The sequence below is a fragment of the Chelon labrosus genome (assembly GCF_963514085.1).
Source record: "Chelon labrosus genome assembly, chromosome: 21".
In the NCBI taxonomy this organism is placed as follows: domain Eukaryota; kingdom Metazoa; phylum Chordata; class Actinopteri; order Mugiliformes; family Mugilidae; genus Chelon; species Chelon labrosus.
This window is the reverse complement of record NC_140354.1, coordinates 18,309,010-18,323,118: the sequence shown is the minus strand read 5'-3', so window position 1 is coordinate 18,323,118 and position 14,109 is coordinate 18,309,010. Positions and strand designations below refer to the sequence as shown.

General features: G+C 42.8%; 1 protein-coding gene across 1 annotated transcript; it reads left to right on the top strand.

Annotated features, from left to right (window-relative positions):
• Positions 1-924: 924 nt before the first annotated feature.
• Positions 925-13,356, top strand: naa60 (N-alpha-acetyltransferase 60, NatF catalytic subunit). The gene is made up of 7 exons (XM_084571309.1): positions 925-1,153; positions 5,710-5,825; positions 5,916-6,045; positions 6,575-6,671; positions 8,838-9,072; positions 10,165-10,330; positions 10,424-13,356. Exons 2-6 carry the CDS (start codon positions 5,716-5,718, stop codon positions 10,319-10,321), a joined length of 729 nt encoding a protein of 242 aa, XP_084427435.1. The 5' UTR covers positions 925-1,153; positions 5,710-5,715; the 3' UTR covers positions 10,322-10,330; positions 10,424-13,356.
• Positions 13,357-14,109: the final 753 nt, after the last annotated feature.

Here is a 14,109-nt window from a genome sequence, read left to right as displayed (position 1 = left end):
CGAGTCTCTTGATCTTGTGTGTCGATGACCAATAGAAGCTATTTGTAGTTCACCAGTGGCAATGGGAAGTCAACAGATGGAATAAATACACGATAAAGAGAGTTTATATAAGGACGTGTGTGATGGAAACTTTCTGCGCTCTGACATCTTTTTTTGTCTGTTTAATCAGTCAATTATCTTAAAAATTAAAAATAGAAAAATAATTTGCTAATTTTCTGGCATGCAAGAAATTTATTTCAGTGACTTGTGCCATAAATATAAACATTAAGTCTAAGAAACAAATGAAGAACAATATAATAATAATATATATATCAGAGTATGTCGAGATTTTTTTAAATGGAAATTGCATAACTTCTTGTAATATTCTAGTAGTAATATTAGTAAAATCTTGACTTTTTTGTCAGATGACCTTCAGTAGCAATTCACCTACACCGACAACATGTTCTGAACATTCATTGTATATAAAATATATATATATCTATATATGTAAAATAATTTTGGCAGAAGCTGGACATTACAATTACATTTAATTTAAACACTAAAAATGCAAATATTTTTACCATTTTTTTTCCATTATCTTTGCATTGCTAGAAGCTGTAGAGATATTTTTTAGTTATAGTGTTTACAAATATCTAGTACATTGAGCCACATTATTACTTTGAGCTAACTACTTAAATAATTTAACAGTCTCTTTCATCAGTTTTAGCTAATCCCAACATTTATAGTTTCCTTTTATTTATTTATGTAATAATTCTATTAAGATTTTAAGTTATTTTCCATTAAAACCCATTATAACCTAGTTGTAATTACCTGCTATGCCCGACTCGTCCTGTAGGTGGCGCCAAAGCCCACGTCGTGTTCGACAACCAAACCGCCGCGAAGAAAAAAAAAAAAAAAAAAAACGGCTCTGGCGTGTGACGTCATCCGTGTAGCCGCCACAAACAGGAAGAAAACATCCATCCAGCTGTTAGCAAAGCATTCAGCGCTCCGGCTAGCAACCTGTGTAGCGTTGACCCAGTAATGAAACGGCGCTGAGGGGTCGGGAAATTATCCGGTGCGTTGCCATGCTGTGTCCGGAGTAGTGACCGTATCGACTGATACCCGCGGAGCCGAATTCTGATCGACTTTCTTCCGGTCCGAGTGTTGATACAAGGTACGTTAGCTTAGCAACGCAGGGTTAGCTAAGGTTAGCTGAGGGCTAGCTGGCGTGTTTGTGAGCAGGCAGGTGCCGCTAAGCTATATAAGTGAGTTATAAGAGCGCGCTTCGGCGGTTTAATAAGTTTTAATCAGTTTTCTTTATTCATGTCTTAATATTTTTGATTATGTAAAACCGAAACGCGGTTAAATGTGAACATAGAAGAGCGGTGTTGGTGACATAAGTAGTAGCATGGTCCTGTCTGCTGTGTGTGTGACATGAGATGGATAGTTTAGTGAACTGTATTAGTATGTAATGCAAGTTATAGATTGAAGCCTTTGTCTTGTGTGATTATATATTTTCTAACTTGAAGATGAGACGATTAATCGAGGAAATATTCAACAGTTTATTGAGAAATGAAAGTGATTGCTAGTTTCAGACTTAATGGTTCATTCTGTTTCATTTCCACAACCTTCACATGTGTGACCTGGTGTATATGAGATATATGACTTATTATGTCCACGTTTGACCAGTTAATCGACTTTTTTTAAACTGAGTTGAGTTCAGTTTTTGCTTCAGACGTTAAGTTTTTATTTTAAAATTGTCATATTTTGAAAAAGTACATAGAGTACAGAGTCAGACGTGCCTCGGTGGTATTGATTGAACTGGATACACACACAGACATGCTGCGCTTACATGGACACCAGCATCATACTAATAATCAGAGTAGAAATGGCTCATTTGGCTCAATCAGACGGTGGAGAGGTGGTGTCAACCTTTGATAATCTGTTCAGTAGGAAAAATATCAGCTCCTTATAACCGTGTGCAAACACTTGATCTGATAATTTCTCGTAAACATCAGGTGACGAGTTTCCAGGAGGGACGGAGGCATGGATCGTAGCAAAACGACGAGTTGATTAAACTTTTAAAAAAAGATTAATAACGCAGGAATTGATTTGGAAAGCAAGAAGGTTCTGGGTGTGTGTGGTTTGCATGTTTTGCCCAATGACAGCTGGGGATAGGCTCCGGCCCCCGCGACCCCCCAGAGGACAAGAGGTTACAGAAAATTAATGAATGAATGAATGAATGAATGTTTAAAACGTGGCTCCGTCTTTCCTAAGAGGAACTTCTCCGACTCGTGTTAGATTTATTGCAGACTTGACGCTCCACGGTGACCAGAGCTGCTTCTCACATGTCAAAAAAAATAAAAATAAAATATGGTCCGTGTAAACAAATAAGATAAAACTTTATTGATCCCCAAGGAGAAAGTTTAGTTGTTGCAGCCGCAGCTATGGTACAAACAATATTTGCGATCGCTGTACCAAGCTTAACCTTCCTGTTGTTCCTATTGTCAAATTTGACAATTATTTCTGTGACAATAACTCCGTATCTCATAGTTTGATGTAAATGTGGTTCTACTGCCCATGGGTTAAGAAAAGAAGAGGATAATATATAGTAATTAGTTAAAAAGAAGCCGACTAAAAATGTGTAAAATTATCTTTTAAGCTTCGTAAATACTCAAACAGGGCGGCGCAGTGGTGTGGTGGTTAGCACCGATGCCTCACAGCAAGAAGGTTCTTGGTTCGAAGGTTCTTGGTTCTTGGTTCGAATCCTGTGTGGAGTTTGCTTGTTCTAAAGCAGTGCTTCTCAAACTTTTTCAGACCAAACGCCACCTAACCTGTAACACAAACACTCATGGACTAGGGCTGAACGATATATCGTTATCGTATCTATATCTGGATATGAACATTCAAGATACTAGTATCGAAAAAGCAACGATATAAACGATACAGACCAATGACAAACATATGAGGGCGGGAGTGAGGGCGACGGAGACTGAGACGCACACACACACTACACACACAGCGGGGAAATTAAAAAGAAAGAAAGTAAAGTGAGCGTGGAAGATAATGCGGCCGGTGGCGGTGCAGAATAGAGGGTGACAACTTTTCGGTATTCCCGCCGGAATCCCGCAGTACGGGAGTCAGTTTCACTGTTGGTAATGTGATAGGGACGGGATAGAGCAAATAATCAACGGGAGCGGGACGGAGCCGGAGGTTTAATTAAAAAGTGACGCTGCAATGCGGTGAGTGCGCCCAACTTTAGACAACAACATAGGGAGCGGGACGGGATTTGGGAGTCTTTCTGTCGGGATTTTGCGGGACAGGATTTTTTTGGGGGGCAGTCACGTGATCGGGATATGACGGGAGTATTTTTGTGGGCTTGGGATGGGAGCGACAATTGATTCCCGTGTTACTAGTGCAGAATCTGATTTGGTGCCAAAACATAAAGCATCTTCCGTTATTTGGAGGTATTTTGGATTTAAAAAGGATGATGTAAACCAGAGCGAGGTGTCGTGCTGGTTGTGCTTGGCGAAAATTGCGACGAAGCAAGACAGCACAAGAAACATGTTTCACCACATGAAACAACACCATCACGTGCTGCACGAAGAGTGTATTGCAATGAGAGAAACACCGGGGACTTCTCAGTAATCCCAAAAGAAGCCCAATCAAAGTTTGATTGCTGATGCGTTCAGTGGCGTTACACCGTATGAGTCGACGTCCACCAGACATAAACACATTACAGACGCTATAACACACCACATTGCAAAAGACATGGTACCCGTGTACACAGTCTCGAAAGAGGGCTTTTAAAAAAAATAAATGGTATCGATATCGAGATATGAAATTTTGTCCATATCGTTCAGCCGTATATCATAGTCTTTTTTTTTTTTTGCCATCTTAATGGGAAGAATGGGCCAAGAGTGAAGCAATGTCTGACTCCAACCTGGAGAGTTTCAGTCTCATGTCGTAGTCCGCGCTGATTCGGTTGCGCTGCTTTGTTTGCGAACAAGTGTGGAAAATCCAACTTCAACCGTTGTAGGTGGTTGGAAACGACAGGCATCAACGGTTTCAGAGCAGAGTCATCCAGATCAGGATGCTCAGGTTGGTATGTGTGGAGCCAAAAGTCAGTCAGACCTTTCTCCCTGAAAGTTGTCTTCAGTGTCCCATCTGATGCAGTGTCCACAAGGCTGTCAACCTCTCTTGGTGAAAGCTTGGAAGTGAATTGCTCGGTTTGTTTTGTCCCCAAATGGATTTCTGATCCAATCAAAGCTTGCTTCTAATTCTGGGAAATAAGAGCAAGTGTAGGTCTTGAAGATGTTGCTTGAAGGATGCAACTGTGCTCCCGTCCACGTCCTCTAAAGCAGCGATGAGAAAATCAGCAAGTGTTCCGGGAAACTGTCGAATTCTCTGCGATCGAGACGGCCACGCCACAGTTCAATCTTGAGGCTCGTGGCTTTAATTTGGTCCTGGACGCTGAAGACGGTGACGGTCTTCCCTTGCAGTCGCCACATTAAAAGTAATGAAAGCGCTGAAAAAGTCACGTATGCCAACTTTGCAAGCCAACGGGAGTCATGCGTTCTGCCGTACGGTCCATCACAATGGTGCAGAAACGACATTACCTCATCTCGCAGTTCAAATAGACGGGTGGGGACTTTTTCACGCGTCAACCAGCACAAGTTTTTGTGTGTTCACTTCCCATTTCTTCACACACAGCTTTAAAAAGACGTGTGTTGAGTGGTTTTCTCATCATTCTCATCCGGTACTAATTTAGGTACTGTACCATTTTTTTTTTTTTGGTGCCACTGTGTGAACACTCGCTAAGAGGCCTTTCTGTTTACCAGTCGTTGCAGCTGCACTGTCGGAGCAAATCCCGACACATATTGACCGGTCCAGGTTATTCTTTCACAATGAAGTCATTGAGTGAGCGAACAGTTGCTTCTCTTGTGGTGTTGGTCGGCAAAGAACGACAAAAGAGAAAGTCATCGTGCAACACACCGGCATAAATGTATCTCACAGCAGATTCGCCTCATTCCTCACGTCGATAGACTCATCCAACGGTAGTGGATGGCGTAAACGTGTCACCAACGGACCTTCGACGCTCCTAGGGCTGCGAGAACAAGAAAAAAAGGTTTGTTCTGGCCGGGACGTTTATACTTCACGAGAAACTCAAGTTCCGAACTCCGAGGAAGTCCTCATAGGCCCCTCCCCCTGCAGCATACGTCACACGTGCTAAGCATTGTGGGCATTTTTGTTATTATTATTTTTGGACGTCGGCTACCGTTTTGACTATCGCGTCCGTCGGATCATTAGCGGTGACACTGCGAATATTAGCATCTGGGAGCTCACCTTTCCGCCTTAACCACGCCCACTTCCAATTTCTGACCAATCACAGAATAGTTGTCGGACACTACGCAAGAAAAAAAAGCTCTGCCAGGTTGAAGTGTCAAGAACAAGCTGGAACTCCCAAACTAGGGCTGCAAGAACAAAATATACATAATTTTGTTCTTGCAGGCCGAGGAGCGAGAAGTTTGTTCTCGCTCCTCGGCCTGCAAGAACACAATTGTTCTTGCAGGCTGAGGAGCGAGAACAAACTTCTTGCAGCCTTTTTAGCACCCTTCATCCAACAAGATTTGAGCGACTGTATAATGTGTTTTTCCATCTGAATGATTCACACAAACGCACACTATTGTCATGTGTTTCCTTATTTCACTTCTCTGTTGGTCGTTGCAGGTGTGAATGAGTGACGTGGTGCCTCCCACAGCTCTCAGTGAAGTCCAGCTCCGCTTCCTCTGCCACGATGACATAGAGAATGTCAAGCTGCTCTGCGGCGATTGGTTCCCAATCGAGTAAGACGTCGTTTCAGTGTGTTTGCCGTTGGTTGGGACTGATTTTTCTGACTCTGACTCGTGAACTCTGACCCGTCTGACTGACTCCAGGTACCCAGACTCATGGTATCAAGACATCACCTCCAACAAGAAGTTCTTCTCCCTCGCGGCCACCTTCAGGGGAGGCATCGTGGGAATGATTGTGGCCGAGATCAAAGGCCGGACCAAAGTACACAAAGAGGTACGACTCTCTGATGTCGCACCCGGCGGAGATGCTGTCACCGGGCGCGTTGGAGGCAGCTGCCACTTGGAAATGTCATAAGTGGATCACTGACTGATGGTGGAGTCTGTTTTTAGTGTGCTAATTAGACAAACCAGATGCCCCTTGATGCTTGAGTCATTAGCCTGAAATGAGAAGTGAGGGATGACGGGGTGGTGAGAAAAAAAAAAACTGGTGGAAAGAAGAGCTGCTCTTTCATTTTGACGAGGAAAAATTAATGTTTAAATTAATTTAGAAGACAAGTTCTGAGTTTGGAAATGGTCTGAATGCATATATATCTAATTTTTCTTGTGTGAGAAAGAAATGTGCACTTAAAAAGATACTTGACCTCTCACTGTTGGTTATATGGAAAGTACTTTAACACAAGATTTGCATTTCAGGGCTGCATGTGCTTTGACTTCATTATGACGAGGCAAATCAGAGCGAGAGAAATCACTCCTGAGCCCTCAGAGAGTTTTTATTGCAGGATCTAAACCTGTGTTTCTTTTAGGATGGAGACATCCTGGCCTCCAGTTTTCCTGTGGACACACAGGTAGCATACATCCTGAGCCTGGGAGTGGTCAAGGAGTTCAGGAAACATGGCATAGGTAATTCCTGCCTTCTCCCCTCGTCTTTATCACACACGCACACAATCAGCAGCAGTTACGGCAAATCTTATCTGACTCATATCTCACAAATCGGCCTCCGTAAATCCACTTAGGAGCCGTGGAAAGAGATGCCCGTGATAACTGAGGGACTTGCCGAGCAACAAGTACATCAGTGCGTACGCTGGGCTCAATGTTAGAAGCTAATTAAGTGTCCTTTTAAAGTGGAAATATCCATCAGTGAGTCAGGTTGTGGCGGCAACACACTAAGCACGGTATTCCAGACGGCGTCGCTTTCCCTAGAAACGCTTTCCAGTTTTTCCCGTAGCATCCTGAGGATAAACGATCCCTCCAGCAGCTTCTGGGTCTGTTCTTTTGTCTGGTAAACCTTCACGTCTCATCCTCAGCTGACCTCCACATGCCTGGACAACCTTCTCACCCTGTCCTACTCCCTAAAGTCCTATTTTACCTGGGGACCTCTAGTAATTTGTAATAACTGTGGATGTCGTCTTATCAGCCATATCTGGAGTTTCATTTCCAATTTAATACCACAAAGTGACAATAGAGGCCCATTTATTTTGCTTTAACTGACCGTTATGAATTAAATATTGACAACGCAATGCAACAGCTACAGGACAGAGTCTTTCTGTCTGCTTTCTTGTCTACATTTAAGGCGAAAGGGATGAGTTCCTCTCCTCCACAACACCAACTCTCCGTTATTAATCCATTGTTGTTAATCGTTCTCGTCTCAAAGCATTCCTCCATTGTTTTCTGTCCCGTGTTGTTGCTAAGCTCAAGAGGAAAACCCGCTTGTTGTCGCCACTTAAAATACTGTCAGTGTGCCAAAAAATGTCCCGTCAACAACAGGAAGTACTCGCCGTCTAAGAATGACAACGGACAGGACTCCGTTATGGTTTCAGAAAGATGCATCCATGTAGATGAGCCTGGGACGTTTAGGTTAAATTTTTAATAGGTCAATATGCAAAGTCAGTTTAGTTTTTATATATAATTTTAGTCTTTGTAGTTCACAAATGGTAAAAAAAAATAAACCATACAGCTTTACTTTTCTTTCCAAACTAAAGGGAGTGCCATAAGGCGCCCTGAGCCCGTATCGAACCATGTCGTGTCCTCCTGTATCGTGTCGTATCCTCCTGTATCGTGTCGTGTCGCATCGCATCGTATCGTGTCGTATCGTATCGTATCGTATCGTATCGTATCGTATTGTATCGTATCGTATCGTATCGTATCGTATCGTATCAAACCATGTGGTATCCTCCTGTATCGTGTCGTATCCTCCTGTATCGCGTTGTATCGTATCGTATCGTATCGAATCGAACCATGTGGTATCCTCCTGTATCGTGTCGTATCCTCCTGTATCCGTCGTATCGTATCGTATCGTATCGAATCGAATCGAACCATGTGGTATCCTCCTGTATCATGTCGTATCGTATCGTATCGTATCGTATCGAATTGAACCATGTGGTATCCTCCTGTATCATGTCGTATCGTATCGTATCGTATCGTATCGTATCGTATCGAACCATGTGGTATCCTCCTGTATCGTGTCGTATCCTCCGGTATCGCATCGTGTCGTATCGTATCGTATCGTATCGAATCGATGTCGTATCCTCCTGTATCATGTCGTATCCTCCTGTATCGTATCGTATCGTATCGTATCGTATCAAACCATGTGGTATCCTCCTGTGTTGTATCGTATCGTGACGTGACGTGACGTATCGTGTCATGTCGTACCATGTCATATCAAAAACATCTGTAGTGATACCAAAAGGCTTTATTGCATATAACAAAACCGTCTTTCAAACTCGCTAAACTCAAGAGGAAAACCCGTTTGTTGTTGTCACTTCAAATACTGTCAGTGTGCCAAAAAATGTCCCGTCAACAACAGGATGTGACAACGGACAGAACTCAGTTGTGGTTTCAGAAAGATGCATCCATGCAGAAGAGCCTGGGACGTTTAAGTTCAATTTTAATAGGTTAATATGCAAAATCAATTTGGGATCACCCTTTTTAGTTCACAGATGGTAAAAATATAAACCATTTGGCTTTATTTGTCTTGCCAAACTAAAGGGAGTGCAGTGTTCATAACCTCATGGACACCAACGAGGAAACGCGACTCTTAAGTGTGTCCCTTTCGTCTCGTCCCTTCAGGCTCCCTACTGCTGGACAGTTTGAAGGAGCACATCTCCACGACGGCCCAGGACCACTGCAAGGCCATCTACCTGCACGTCCTCACCACTAACAACACTGCCATCCACTTCTACGAGAACAGGGACTTCAGGCAGCACCACTACCTGCCCTACTACTACTCCATACGGGGCGTCCTCAAAGACGGATTCACGTACGTGCTCTACATCAACGGGGGTCACCCGCCCTGGACGATATTATATCCTTTTGTGGAGGCAGGAAAAACATGTCGGTGTTTGTTTAGGAAACGCTCTCAGGCTGAAGAAATACACTGCCTGGCCAGAAAAAAAAAAAAAAAAGTCACCACCTGGATTTAACTAAGCAAATAGGTAGGAGCGTCCTATTACATACTTACTGCATGGGTGATTATGTTTCAGCTGACAACGAGTTATTTAACCCCAACTGATGCAATGAGTAGCTTCTCATTTCTTAAACAACCATGTCTAAAGACACATCCTGTGGTCATTGGCATGCATCAAGCAGAGAAAACATCTAAGGAGATTGAAGAAACTACTAAAACTGGGTTAAGAACTGTCCAACGCATTATTAAAAACTGGAAGGATAGTGGGGAACCATCAGGGTAAGAACATTTCTACACGTACAATGTGAAGGGAACTCAATGGATTGGGACTTAACAGCTGTGTAGCCTTAAGAAAACCACTAATCAGTGAGGATAACCGGGAAAAAAAAGGCTTCAATTTGCTAGGGAGCATAAAGATTGGACTCTGGAGCAATGGAAGAAGGTCATGTGGTCTGATGAGTCCAGATTTACCCTGTTCCAGAGTGATGGGGGCATCAGGGTAAGAAGAGAGGCAGATGAAGTGATGCACCCATCATGACTAGTGTCTACTGTACAAGCCTGTGGGGGCAGTGCTATGATCTGGGGTTGCTGCAGTTGCTCAGGTCTAGGTTCAGCAACATTATGTGTCCAAAGAATGAGGTCAGCTGACTACCTGAATATACTGAATGACCAGGTTATTCCATCAATGGATCATATTCCAAGATGACAATGTCAGGATTCATGGGGCTCAGATTGTGAAAGAGTGGTTCAGGGAGCATGAGACATCATTTTCACACATGGATTGGCCACCACAGAGTCCAGACCTTAACCCTCTTTTTTGGCCAGGCAGTGTGCATAATTAACCTTTCAACACCTGAGCCTCAAAATGCCCATCTGGAGTTTTCTTTTGCTAATTTCGACTATAAAAAAGGTCAGAAAGTTGTAATAACCTGCTCTAACTCACTCAGATGTGTCGGATCGATAACTGTTTTCCTTAACGTCCCGCCGCACTGACTACATCCAGCACATCGGTTCAACCCTGGCCAGCCTGAGCCCCTGCTCCATCCCTCAGAGGCTCTACCGTCAGGCCCAGTCGCTGCTGCGCTCTCTGCTCCCTTGGTCCAACATCGCCTCCAAGACCGGCATACAGTACAGCAGAACGATGTGACACAACACGGTGGGTGGAAGCTGTCGCGATAGAGACGTATTATTCTTCTTATTATAACATTCTCTTCCTTAATCTGTGTCTGACTGTTCTTTTGCTTTCCAGGCGTGCACCTGTACCGCCTCCCGTCAGTCTTCCCTCCCCTCGTACACACCGGGATGTACACGCACATCGCCGACCTCGTGCGGCTTTTCCGCGGCTCGTGTCTGAGACAGGACCCGGGTTCAAGCTGCGCCTGGACGTCACCCTCACTTAAAACGTTAACGCGCGCTCGGCACTGTTCACACACGATTTCGGGTTTTCAGGGTTGTTGCATTTCAACGTCAGTGGTTAGACTGAAAGAAGACGGTTTGACCTGGTTTAGTTTGTTTTTTTAAATCACCCAGTTCCTATAGTATCCCATAAATAAATAAATAAATATATATATATATCACACTACGTAATAGCTACTCTACGTGTTACCTGTGTTTTCCCAGTCATACCAAATCCGAACAGTGTTCAGATACGTTAACAGAGACACACAAACGGGAAGGTGGTAGTTTTGGTGTGAAAGGGGATTTAACAAACTGGGAACCGAGACTAAAGGTTGCCTCTCTTTCTTTCTTTCTTTCTCTCTCTCCCTTCATCCCGTCAACTACTGTCAGAGACTATGTACACTGTTTGTATATTATATATACTAAACTAATATATAAATTTCTCTCAATATGTATGTCTATTCTATGCTGTTTGTGGGCCTAGTTGGAACATCACCCCCCTTTTTTTTTTTTTTGAGCACGGGCTGAATCCGGGGTTTTGTAAAATAGACGCGAGAAGAACAGTTTTATTGGCATGTGAATGTAGCTAAGAGTTAGGAAGGTAGAGTAAAGCTGATTATACACAGGGAACCTATGTAGGTTTGTTAGCTTACTCGGCAGCAACCTTTGTTTGCGCGGCGTAACGCTACGAGCGACAGGGATTTTAAATAAATGCGTGGCCGTTTTTTTGGCTAGCTACCTCGCGTTAACATCCGTCCCGTGCGATCAGATTGCAAGTGACCAGCCTATCTCCAGATTTGAAATAAACACCGGCATCAGCCGCCGTCTCTAATGGATCTCTACCTACTGCTGTTTCAGAACCAAGAACAGCGCTGTTTTTGTTTTTGTGTGTGTGCTTCATGACCTTTACCTCCACAAAAATCAGATTGTAACTCCAACCCTGGAAGCTTCTGTATGCTACGTAATCTCCGGGATTGGGAGATTATTGGTCTTTATCCCTTATTTTCCGATACCCGTCAACATGATCATGATCACACCAGTAACTAACCGCTTGCTGATGTATTGTTTAATCACAGAATCACACTCGATGTACTCGTATTACATCATTTGTTAATGCTTGCTTAGATTTATTTACTACTTCGTTAGATAACAGGTACAAGGACAGAATATTTTACGATGGTTTTTATGTTTTAAGTGATCATTAATTGGGTTTTTTTCCTGAATGAGTGAGGCAAAACTCCGTAGACACAAGAGCACCCCTGTTGAGTTGGAGGTCTTTAATCCGGGACTCATTGTGCGTTCACGCTACCAAAGAAATGCCGACAATGCGACCCAGACCACGCACGTCCACATGTGGTCAGAGATCGGATCTCTCAAATGTGATCCCACCGGTCGTAGGTGTGTTCACACCTGTGCTTTAACCTGGTCACTTGTGATCGGATTCCCCAGGATGGATCGTAATACGAGGTCTGAACTGTCGCCGTGGAGGGGTTTCCGACGTGCTAGTTTAAGTCGTCATTCATCATCGTTGATAAAAAAGTAGAAGCTACCTGAACGACGAGTGTCGGCAGTCCGTTTATGGCTTCATATCACCAGCTTCCATTGAAGATCTGTTACTTGTTTTTGCTGCTCGTTTGAAGGCAGCATTATATTTTTAAAGAACAGTAAGCGGTGGGTAAACTTTTTGGTTCAAGGGCCACACGGGACAGTAGTAGAAAATATAAATTACAAGCAAGTTGAGACGATTGACTCGTCTCCTGAAATCATCTGCAGCACACGGTATTGCAGGAAAAAGGAAATTACTATAAACGCTCGACAGGCCAGATTAAACATCCCAATGGGCTGTATGTGGCCCGCGCACCGTAGTTTGCCCACCACCGGTTTGAAAGTCTAAAGGTCTTAACAAATGTTGCCTGTGTATAATTAGTTGAAGAGAGTTGCTTGGTTCCTTATTGTAGAGGTTTTAAATGGGTAACTGTCTGCGGCCCTGTTCGTCTGCTCTATGGCTGTAATATTGCTGCTAATGTAGAGACATGTCCATTTGTTTGTTCACACAAAAAAACAAAACAAAATGCAACAAAAAAAAAAATGCCCAGATTAGATTTTTTTTTTTTTTTTTACTTTGCCTGTAGAAGAGATAAGAAGATAGAAGAAGTTCCTGAACATCATCCACCATGTGTGCCTGCACCCAAGCAGGTGTGTGTGTGTCTGTGTTAGTGTTTATATATTCGGCCCCTGTGTGATTATATATGTACATATATAATCACACAGGGTCCGAAATTAGCACCTAGAAAGTGCCAAACGTTGGTGAGATCTGTCTGTGGTGGAAGACGAAGCGATGTTGATGGTAAAATTTTGTTCTGAGAGCAGCAATGTCATTTATGGGTTTTATTGGATTCTGTTGCACTTCAGAATGACTTTTCTTATCCGGTGTATTTTATAACACGGAGAAACGTTGACAAGAATGTGATGTGAAATGTTTCTCAATGTAAATTCACACTTTATCAACCCCGCCCCCCCCCCCCCCCCCTTTCCGGAAAGAAAATTACAGATATTGTATATGCAATAAATTGTTTCATTTGAGAGATTGTAAAGACTGAGACTGACTGCCCCCTGCTGTACGACTCTTTACGTTGTGTTAACATTTTCATTGTGATTGTCATAAACCTGAGCCTTGTTTTCATTCCCAATAAGCCATGGTCTCAACAGTTTGTGACTCAGTGTTTCACTTCTGTACATTTGTCAAGAATTGAGAGAGACATTAAAAAAAAAAAAACTGTCAAAATCGAAGTGGGTATTTTAGTCTTTTGAGTCGAGTGACAAAAATAAAAAATAAAAATACACATCCTACACACTCACAATGCAGGTAAATAATTATTTCACCTTTAGCACAAGCAACACTTTGGATTATCTGTGACCAAATGTCAGGAGACAAGTGGAACTATTTCATGCACTCCGTGTGACAAAAATATTGGATGAATTTAAACCACCTATAAAACTCAAAAAGCAGGAAGGCTCCAGTTCTGTATTTAGAGAACCAGGGACAAAGGCTACAGTCATGCTAGCGGCTCTGATGCTGGATGGAGCTTTGAGATTGATGCTAACGTCAGCATGCTAACATGGTAACAATGAATCTGCTGACGTGCTGATTTTTTTTTTTTTTTTTTTTTTTTTTTATAGCAACTCTTAGTGTGTTTTTGCAGAATAGTAATATTTGTTAATTAGCAAACAAACACAGCTGAGGACACGCAGGACTTATTCTTGGGCAAGTTAGAAACTTGACCAATTGGTTGCTCTCAGTGGGAAGTAAAGGGGACACAATTTCACGGCAGTTTGTTCTTACTATGAAAGACAAACATTCAGATAGAGAAGTCGTCTTATTATGATTCATCATCTGGGAACCATGAATCTCAATTTCATCATCTATCTGATCTTTTATTAATGGACCAGTTGACCTAGCATAATTAGATAGATAGATAGTTTCTTTATTAATCCCAAACTGGGAAATTTCTCTGTTGCAGCAGCAATGTACAGGCA

Excerpts from the sequence above, each read along its gene's own strand:
- naa60 (XM_084571309.1), top strand. The coding sequence starts at position 5,716 with ATGAGTGACGTGGTGCCTCCCACAGCTCTCAGTGAAGTCCAGCTCCGC. Across the intron at positions 6,046-6,574 it reads GGACCAAAGTACACAAAGAG|GATGGAGACATCCTGGCCTC; the intron begins GTACGACTCTCT and ends TGTTTCTTTTAG. Across the intron at positions 9,073-10,164 it reads CACCCGCCCTGGACGATATT|TGACTACATCCAGCACATCG; the intron begins ATATCCTTTTGT and ends GTCCCGCCGCAC.